This window comes from Uloborus diversus, chromosome 1 (genome assembly GCF_026930045.1).
Source record: "Uloborus diversus isolate 005 chromosome 1, Udiv.v.3.1, whole genome shotgun sequence".
Lineage (NCBI taxonomy): Eukaryota > Metazoa > Arthropoda > Arachnida > Araneae > Uloboridae > Uloborus > Uloborus diversus.
The window spans coordinates 177,715,722-177,726,377 of NC_072731.1; the positions used below are offsets into that span (position 1 = coordinate 177,715,722).

Consider the following 10,656-nt stretch of genomic DNA (forward strand, 5'->3'; position numbering starts at 1 on the left):
CAGATTTTACTTATAAATATTTGAAATATTTCGCTTGTCTTTTCTTTTGATTAACTATTGATTGAAATTTAAAAATAAATTCTGAAAACTACTAAATGCATTAAAAGGTCAAAAATAACATAAAATAATCTTTTGATTTCGGAAGTAAAAAAAAAATGATGACTGAAAAAAAAATGCTTTCAGGTTACTTTTCAAAATGTGACTTACTTTTGTTGTTTATTTCTTTCAGCGTGAACAATTTTCTGAAGTTCGAAAAAAATTTGAAACTTCAGATGGTGATCATATTATGCTGCTCAATGTGTATAAAGCTTTTCGAAATGTGAAAGAAAATCCTGTAAGATATCATATTTGATTGTGTTTTTAATTTTCTTTTGTGTAACTATCATTTTAAGACATTTTAAATGCTTTTGAAATTATCTTGTGCGTGATTTTTTGAAAACTATTTCTTGTTTGTGAAATCCATTGTACAGGGAAAAGTTTTTAAAAGACAGATTCTGGGTTAAAAAGACAATAAGATTACTGAATTCTCACTGTGATGTCCGAGTTGAAATCTTTCCCTTGTTGTCTATTTTTTACTATACCAAAAAATCGGAGATTATGTATTGTATGATCCGTGCAAATCTAGGACAATCAATGTGCTTTATTGTCAATACTGTGTAGGAACCTTGTTAAATTGTTTTTTCCCCTTAAATTTTGCTAGACACATATAAGCCGGTTTCTCCTGAGACCCTTAAAAATAATGAAGTAAAAATAAATATTTTTTTATGTATTTATTTGACTTTGAACTGAAAATACTTTTCAGGCATGGTGCAAAGAAAATTTTGTCAATTCCCGCAATATGAAGAAAGCATTACGAATTAGGAAACAGTTGAGTGAGATTTGTGAAAAAATTGGAATTAAACCTTGCTCGTCAGGTGGTGATACTTTAAGAATAAAGTAAGTTAGTATTTTGGTAGTATGAATGTATGGAATGTTTTTAAATGAATAAATAAATTTAAAAAACTCACAATAATTGATTTATGTTGTGAGAATTTTTTGCTGAATTTCAGCAAAAGCAGCTTAGCAGCTTTTTAACTATGTCAATGAAGTTACAACTTCGTACTAGATCAGGGATGGTCAATCTACTGCAATCACAGTGCCTACCTACTGCACAGTGTGAGTGCATTTTTCAATTTCGCCTTATCTTACAATGATGTTCAATATTCCTGATCAGAGTTTATATGCTCATTTAGTAGAAATTTTGATTCGTGTTCATACCATTTTGCAGCATCATTTTTAAGATAGTTTAAGAAATTTACAGTGCTTTGGCCTATATGTAGTGCAATTGTTCTTTATTAATTGACTACCCCTTAAAATTTTATGTTACAAATGTAAATCTGATGACGCCATTAACTTATAAATGCAAGTTATTCAATTTATAGTAGAGTCTGGTGTGGGAAAGTGGTCAATGGAATAAAGTGACTATAAATCAAATAAAAAACTAGATATTCGAAATAAATGAAGGATTTTTTTTTTATTTTAGATTTTAACAATTAGGAATAAGGTTTTGAACTACAAAGTTAAATACTGGCAATACTTTCATTTGTGAAAAAATATTTCTGTTGACTTATGAAACATTTTAAAATCCGAACACCTCTTTTAACTTTTTTGTAAAATTTTGTTAGTTAAAATGTTTAGCCGATTGGTTGTGCAGGCAGCTTCCCACATGTTTCAAGAACACATCTGTATAAACAGCTAAGTTGAATTCATTTTAGATAATATTTTAGAACAACTTAAGTAAGATGGTTTAAAAGGTCAAAGGTTAGGCTTAACATTTATCCTTCATCTAAAATCATTCAAGTTTTGCTCATTAGGCATATATCAGTTAAATATTATGTTTACTAAACATGTAGTGTTTGTAAGGTAAAATGGATTAAATACAACTGAGTTTAAATTTAATATAGCATATCAATTGAATGAAAGCAAGATTTTAATCCTATAATATTTGAAAAAAATCATAGCATTTTTTCTGCAACCACAGCTTTCAATTAATTCTAGTAGAATAATTCATGCCACCCCCCACCCCTCCATCCTCTCAAAAAATCAGCTTCTAAATATCAGTAAAAAGCAGAAACTTGTAACTACACATACATTTAATAAATAGATCATAGTTTCCCAACTGGTGGTCCGCACAAACCCGGGGGGTTTGCGGTGCTATCCAGCTAAAACGTTTAATATAATTGAGATTGAAGGACGAGTAACGATATTCTGATTCAAAAAGAAAGTAAATTTATGAGGAATAAAAAAGCTCTTGCTTAAATACATGTAGGACGCAGTAGCCCCCCCCCCCCCCCCCCGCCCCCTCACAACTCTCGGAAGTAAACATAATACACATAAAATTAATTTTGTGTACATGAGGAAGTTCATATTGTTACAAAACTATATTAAGTAAAATGTAAACATTGAGGCACATTTTACAGCTGAGATATTATACTTTAAGTGAAACTTTTGCTCCAAATTTTTCAAGACTCATCCATTACACAGCATTACGACACTGAACCCGAACTGACCATAGTTAATAATTAAAATTTCTAATACGCCTTTAAAATACAACTAATATGAAAAATTTACACATTTATGTAAACTTTGCTAACACGAATGATACTTCGTAATAGTAAATTAAATCAAGGAATAACCAGCATTTTGACGTACAATAATTGCAATTTTTGTGCGTCAAAATGTTGGTTATTCATTCATTTATTAGGCTAACAGCAGGGCCGGATTTGGAAGTGTGGAGGCCCTGGGTCAATGCAGGAGTGGAGGCCCCTAATCAGGGTTCAAAAAGATCATTATACTTTCGAAAATATCTGATACTTTGATATATATCCAAATATTTTGATATATATGTATATATCCGATATTTTCAATTTTTTTGACCCGTGAAAGTTTGGATATTTTGTAAAAATTTCATTGTGGGGGCATCTTTGTTGTGGAGGCTCAGGGGCAGTAGCTCCACCTGCCCTCCCAATAGAATTTTACTTCCGTAACTCAAAATAATAATGTAAGAAATGAAAACTACCCCGAAAAATATACAGAACAATGAATAAATAAATTTAAAGGGAAAAAAGCGTAGAAATATATTAGGAAAAAAGTAGATTGAACTGTGTTGAATTATTATTATTTTTTTTTTTTTGCACGCTCTAAAGTAGGGGGGGGGGGCAAAGTTTGAAATTTTTCCAGAAGGGTTCTGCCGAAGTCTGAAGTTGAAGAACCTCTAAAATAGATAAAGCTTGATCACCTTTTCCCCATTTGTTTCTTAGTAACATTTTTTCGGAACTCTATTTTGATGTACTGTTTTCTTATTATTTTATTTAGACAATTTAGACATTGTTCAGACGTTATCTTTAAGGTATTTCTAAAGAAATAAAACATTGCAAATTATTACTCCTTCCCTGATGATATTGATGGAATCCAGAATGATTCTTGGTGAACCAACTTTTGACCATCACAAATAACAATCAATTTGACCATTTCAAATGAACATCAATCTTGTGTTGAGACCAGCACAAATTTGTTATTTAATTAAAGTTAATTTCTTCAAAAGAACTTGGTGTGTTGAATATTAAATAAATTATAGTTATTTATGTTGGTTTTAGATCATTTTTTAAAAAATATGACCACTTTTCCCTATTCCAGGTCATCAGCACATATGAAAAGGAAAATGCCATTAAGCTATTGAAATAATTTTTGTCTTCCAAAAATTCTGTGGAGTGAGTTCATTAATGTAATGTAAAACAACGAGAAAAAAATTTGAAGCTTTGAAATAAATTCTTGTATTTATTATTTACCTAAGTTGAAAAACCTGAATTTTATGACCACTTTACCCCACCAGACCCTATATCTTTATTATTATCAACAGTATACTATTATTACTGCTAACAGTACATTATTATTATTATTATATGACTTCTTTTAATTTGGATTTTTTTTACAGAAAATGCTTAACTTCTGGACTATTTATGAATGCTGCTGTTTTCCATAAAAAAGGAATATTCAAAGTGGTAAGCAGTTCTCTCAAAATATTATGCTATTATAAGTTTAGAACTGTTAGGAAAATGAGTTGAAGTATTTATTTTGAATATATATTATGAAAACATCACAAGAAAATTTTTTGTGAGTGAAATTTATCTTATACTGAAGACGGGCCCAAATCAGACCAGTCATTCAGAGGGGTCAATTGCTCCCTGGCTTTGAGCACAACCCCTTTATGAGTGAGCACGGTTTTGCTGCCAGGAAGTTTAAATATGGCGATACAAAAAATAAAAGTGATCAGTTTTTAACCGACTTCAAAAAAGGAGGTTATGATTTCAGCTTGCGACTTTTTATGTATGTTTTCGTATTTCTCCAAGAAAACTGAACCGATTTGAATAATAATCTTTTTGTTTGGAAGGGTATACTTTCAAGATGGTCCCATGTTAATTTTGTCTTGATCTAATGACGGGTCCCAGAGAAATCAAAGAAACTTTAAATTTTATACATTGTGGCTATGTAGACCAGCTTTCTCCAGCTACGCGACACGTCATAGGTCACGTGGTTTTGGCTTGAACGGTGCATTTTTCGATGGAGGTATCTTGTCTTGAATAATATTTAATTCTGACGCATCGGGGTGTTTGATTTTCACGGGGCAGCCTGTTAGTTTTAACTATAGTCTTACTAATGTATTTATAACTCATGCAGCAAATCAGCAAATTAAATGTATTTTCTACGAAAATAATTGATTTGATTAATTTAATATAAAAATTTCTTTGCTAATAAATAACTTCATTTAGTCATTAAAGTTTTTTTTTTGAATATTTCAGTTTTGAAATATATTTAGTGTTAACTCAAGGGAATTAGAGACAAAAATCCCCTCCCGCCGACGATTAAATTTATATTCCTAATAAGTATATCGTAACTAGTGCCCGATTTCTGAAGCTTGACAAGTATTCTAGATTTAATATTTCATGACGCCGTCAGTTTAATTTACGGCAATACTAATTAACTGACTTTGTTGGAATTCTTTTATGTACTATGCTCCCCAATTATTAGAAGGCACTTGGACCAATTAGGAAAATTCTTTTTCTGTTTGAAACGGTATACTTCTCTCGGTTGTCTAATGGTCTTCAAGTCCAGGCATGAAGGATTCTGGAGAAATCGAGGGAACTCTTCAAATTTCTTACTCGCACTTTGTTGTTTGTAAATTCATAGCATCTCACTTAGTGAAAAAATTTTTATGGTATTTTTGTTTAAAGGATAGGAGTGATCTAACTTCGGTCCCAAACCATTGCCTCACCATATTTGTTCTTTAGCAAAAAACAATAAACTTCATTTAATCTAAATATTAAACGATTAAATATAAAATCCATTGTTAAAGAAAGTACCATAAAACAAAGGTACTTTCTTTACTTAGTGTTAAAGGAAAGTACCATAAAACATTAATATTAATCAGGGGTGCCCCTTGGCAGGGGGGGGTTGAGGGGTATTTTTCTTTTTAGGGGGGGCTCTTGCTTTGGGGGAGTATCCCCCTCCTTAAATATTTCCCGTGTGTTAGTCATTAGTAGTCATATCGCAAATTTTGAATAAGGAATCCTCTGAAGCAAACAGGAAATTCATTTAGTATCATTGCTTTTGTAGTATTTTGAACTTCATCTATACAAAATCACAGTAGATACTCTGTTTCTAGTGTGGTGTTGATCTGTAACAGGGCCCAGTAAAGATAAATGTGACTTTTTTCCCAAATTATGTGATACGTATTATTGTGTGAAATATAAAATAGTTAGGAAAAACCATTGACATTTAAATGGTTCTAAATAAATTAGCGCACAAATAAATCCTGGAGAGGAACAAAGATCAGTTTTTAGTGCCAATCCTTTAAAATGTTATGCGCATTAAGATTTTTTAAATTTTTTTAACCAACTTCAAAAAAGGCGTTCTCAACTTGTCAGAATCTTTTTATGTATGTCCCCTGTAAACTCAAACATGCATAGACCAATTTGAAAAATTCTTCTTTTTCTCCTTTGAAAAGGTACATACTTCCCAGGTGATCCCATGGTCATCAGGTCATACTGAAGATGAGATCCTTGAAAAATAAAGAAAACTCTTGAAATTCTATGTTCAAAGTTAAAGCAATTTCTGTTGTTTTTTAGTGACTCGTGATATTTTTTCAGAAAGCATACTTTGATAAAGTCAAACTGATGATGAAGACAATTTTCTTTGTAAATAATTGCGTGTTTGAAAAAGCCTTTCTTCAAAGTTTTTGGAAGTCTCCGAGACCCTGTGCTCTATTTCTTTCTATATTTTGCTCATCATTGCTGTTTTCAGACTCCTGTGCCCGACGCTTTTTCATTCGAGATGTACCTAAGGAGTGTACCACATACTCTACCCTATGTACTTATTTTATATTTACACCACTAAAAAGCAAAAAAATAAATTATTTTCAAATAAAAAAAGAACAGACTTCAAAAAACAAAAAAGAACTAAAAAGTAAAAAATAATTGGTTATACTTCTATACATACGATTTCCTACACAAATGTATAAATCAAATTCATTTTACAAATCCAGAACAAAAATCAACTGATCTAAACACCCAATTATAAAATAAACACTGATTTTAATTACTATATGATGAATTATTTGAATACCTAACTAATTACATACAATCTCTTAATTGTTAATAACCATTTGAAGGCGGGGTCTTTTATTAACTACTACCTAACGTAACTGAGTAGGTTTAGTTTTAAAGACTTTCACATTTTGTTAAATTAGTGTTTAACTCAGGATTTGGTGGGTTGTCAGTTACGTTAAGTTGTAGTCAATAGGAGACCTCGACTTCAAATGGTTATTAACAATTAAGAGATCGTATGTAATTAGTTAGGTATTCAAATAGTTCATCATATAGTAATTAAAATCAGTGTTTATTTTATAATTGGGTGTTTAGTTTAGTTGATTTTTGTTCTGAATTTGTAAAATAAATTTGATTTATACATATGGGTAGGAAATCGTATGTATATAAGTATAACCAATTATTTTTTACTTTTTAGTTCTTTTTTGTTTTTCGAAGTCGGTTTTATTTTTATTTGAAAATAATTTTATTAAAACAGTAAGTATCTGGAAACTTCTGTAGACATTACATTTTTATCAATAACATTGTCATGCTTGTTATGTAATATAAATGACAGTGTACATTTCCAGTCGTATTTGTAAAAAAATGGAGATCCTTAATAAATGCATTAATGTATTATTTGCACAGAAATCATGAATGTAGATGGTTTATATTGCAAATGATTTTTGTTTCAAAGAGGAACCCTTCGAAACAGAACCTTGTTTTGTGTGAAATGTCCCACACTTTTTTTTTTTCTTTTTGAAACTAACACAAACAACTAATTAGTGGAAAAGCAGAGTACATGTTTAAAAATTTGCAACAATGAAAGTTGTTTGATGTTTTGCTAGAATTTAGATTTCTAAAATTGATGTCTAAAAATATGACTTGCATATAACAAATAAATTATGTTTTGAAAATAATAAAAAAGTTGCTGAAAAATTACTTTTTGCTTAGCAAATTGCCGAAGTAAAGTACTTTCACTCATTCAATAAGTTTGTAACATTTAGTCTAAATACTTTGTGTACAAATAATGTTTAGAAAAATGTAGTCCATTTTCTTCCACTTGTGATCGTTCAGTCGCCCTCTATAACTTTTTAAAATGAAAAGCTAAAATTGTAAATTTTGCTCATTTATTGGTTTAACTAACCTCAAGTTTTTATTTATTTATTTTTTTAATTTGTTTGTTTGTTTGTTTGTTTGTTTTTTTTTTTTTTTTTTTCAAAAAAAAAATGTTTTGGATTGCAGAAAATTGGTACATATTGTTTCCCTCCTCTTTTTGCTTTGGTGGTTGAAAAGAAGATACACTGAAAGTACTCTATAACATATGCAGCATGAAGGTTATTTTTAAATCTGAAAATTACTTCGGCTGAAATGGACAAATGAATCTTTTTGTGAAAAGGACGTAAATCAACTGTTCCTAAGTGGAGTATGCCCTTTCAACAAAAGTGTTTTGAAAGACAACACGATGTAAAAACTAAAAGAAAGAGGAAACAGTTGAATCCCAAATATTGTTGCTTAATTTTTCTGTTCATATTTTTTCTTGTTTCAAGTGTACCTAATTGTGTACATAAAGTTATATAATTATTTGCTATGAGTCCTTACATTTTTTTTGAGTCCTTAAAAAGTCCTTAATTTTCACTTTTAAAAATGAGTATGAACCCTGCCTAGGTAGGCTTTCATTGAAAAGTTTTTCTAAATTATGCTGTGTAATAGAACCAACCAGGGTAGCTAGTGCTATCTCTTGCCCAAGACAGAGGAGAGGTTCACCACCATTTGTACTGGTTATCTCCAAATTTTAAATTTTGCCACTTACATCCCTTGGCTTCTCACTGCCTCATATGTAGAACAACTTATTTAAAATGTAACTATCAAATTTTCTAAGTTCTTTTTAAATTCATATTCTTGCTTAGCAGTATAATTTGGTCTTTTCTTAATATTTTAAAAAACAGATTGGAAAAAACCAAAAGGTACGAATGCATCCTTCATCATGCTTATTAAATTCTCAACCATCATGTTGCATTTACACAGAGCTTGTTCAGACTTCCAAACTGTGCATGAGGTAACTATAAGACTTTGTGTTTTATAATGTCATTGAGATTAAGTACATTATTATTTTGAATAAGCTTGCTAGTGTCATATTTTCAACAGTATTGTAGCAGTTGCATTAATTTTTTGCACTTTTTTTTTGCACATTAATTTTTTGCACATAAAGTGTAAATTTATTTAAATATTATTGTTATCATGTTTTAATTTTTATTTCAGAAATGTGACTTCTGTAAGTGAAGATCTTTTAATGGAAGTTGCACCCTCGTATTTTAAAGAAAAACCCATTCCTAGTTTTATGATGGATACTACGTAGAATCTGTATAAATATTTCTTAGAAAAATGTACATAATAATAAATTTTATTTTTTTAAACGATATTTGCTTCTTCTTTCCTCTCTTATCTAATTTTAATTTTTAAATGTTTATATATAGTCTGTCCATGGATTATGTAAAATTGGCAAACGTCCAGTTAAAACAAGTTTGTCTGAATGAGGGGAGGGGGAGGGATAAAAAAAATTTCTGCGCGCGTTCCACTCATTTGAATGTGACTCTGTTTAATTTAGATTATAACATACATCTATAAAAGCTGACATCCCTGAAAACTAATAGATGTGTCCATTTCCGCCTGTAAATTGGATATTTGCCTTTCCATCTGACACTAGTAAACAAGGTTTCTGCTCCTCAATAAGTAAATGGTGACTTTTATGTTTCAAGGGGTGGTTGAAAAAGAATGTGACAGTAAAAAGTGTTCCATCGCCCACAGATTTTTGAAAAATCCAAAATATTTGAAATCTCAATTTAATGACATTTATTCAACACATGTACAATATTTTTGTCATTTACCATTTTATGTAAATAATTACAAAGCTTAAAACTAATATTAAACACAAAAATATGTATTGTTTAAAAAGTCTTAGAAGAATGAAAGAGATTTTTTAAGAAAAAAATAATGATATTTGTAAAAAAAATTCCAAAATTCCATACTTTATGTAGCTGTAAATGCCTTAACTGTGGATGCATGGGCATTTTTTATAGGCACTATCGCAAACTTCTCTAATAAGATTCCAACAGTAATCACGATCATATTAGGACTCTCATCGCTTTCGGCTTTCATACTTTCGGAAGGGAAATTTAAATGTGGTGTCAAAAAGAAAAACTTTCAATGACATTGAACATCCTAATTTTCTGAAACTTTTTAATATGTCATTAATTACTGTTTCATATTTAGGACTTCTATTATTTCCTAAGAATTGTGTCACAACATTTTAAAAATGAAGCCATACTGTTTTTCCTAAATCACTTAAACTAGCTTCAAAAATTTGGTCCTTCATAAGCTTTCTTATTTGTGGGTCAATGAAAATACCCTCCTTAATTTTTGCATAAGGAAGTGATGGGAACTGTTCCTGCAGATATTGAAATCTATCCCCTTTTTATTAAAAAAGGGGATAGATTTCAATATTTTATATCCCTCCCCCTATTGATTTAACGAAATTCTTCATTAATCCCTTCTTAATGTGTGAAAGTGAGAGATTTTTTTTAAAAATCAATTCGAGGAACGTTTTTTTTTTTTTTCCGACTATATATTGTTTGCGCTCTGGCCATTTCTTTTTGATGCAATGCTCGTGTTTCTCCCTGCTGTCCCACTTGCACAGAAAATAGCAGTATTTTGTATATTCGATTTGCAGGCCAATGACAATGGTAACTACTGTAAAAACTGACAAATGCTCCATTTATGATGTGAGTAGTTAATTTTCATAAAGCATCATCTTCATATTTTCATAAGAGTGTTTCAATATCCAAAAATAGGTTATGGAAACCGTTGGCATGGCATTTCCATGTGCCGAGAGACAACTTTAACTACCATGATTTTACGTTTAACCGAAATGATATGAATCACCTAGCAACATCTACTCAAAGTCGCAAACATAAAACTAATCAAAGTGAATTTGATTTCAACTCTCTTGGTACATGTTTTATTGCTGTAATGAGTA

General features: G+C 30.3%; 1 protein-coding gene across 2 annotated transcripts in view; it reads left to right on the top strand.

Moving 5' to 3' along the window:
- LOC129233633 (ATP-dependent RNA helicase DHX33-like) overlaps positions 1-9,147 on the top strand; it is a 65,853-nt gene extending 56,706 nt beyond the window's left edge. Inside the window, exons 18-22 of one of the 2 annotated variants that reach the window (XM_054867610.1) lie at positions 230-334; positions 803-936; positions 3,974-4,040; positions 8,570-8,679; positions 8,883-9,147. In XM_054867610.1, coding sequence (XP_054723585.1) covers positions 230-334; positions 803-936; positions 3,974-4,040; positions 8,570-8,679; positions 8,883-8,979 — 513 coding nt within the window. In that variant the 3' untranslated portion in view covers positions 8,980-9,147. Of the gene's footprint in view, positions 1-229; positions 335-802; positions 937-3,973; positions 4,041-6,043; positions 6,282-8,569; positions 8,680-8,882 lie in introns of those variants that run through there. The other variant, XM_054867618.1, reaches the window with a different exon arrangement.
- The last annotated feature ends 1,509 nt before the right edge of the window (positions 9,148-10,656 follow it).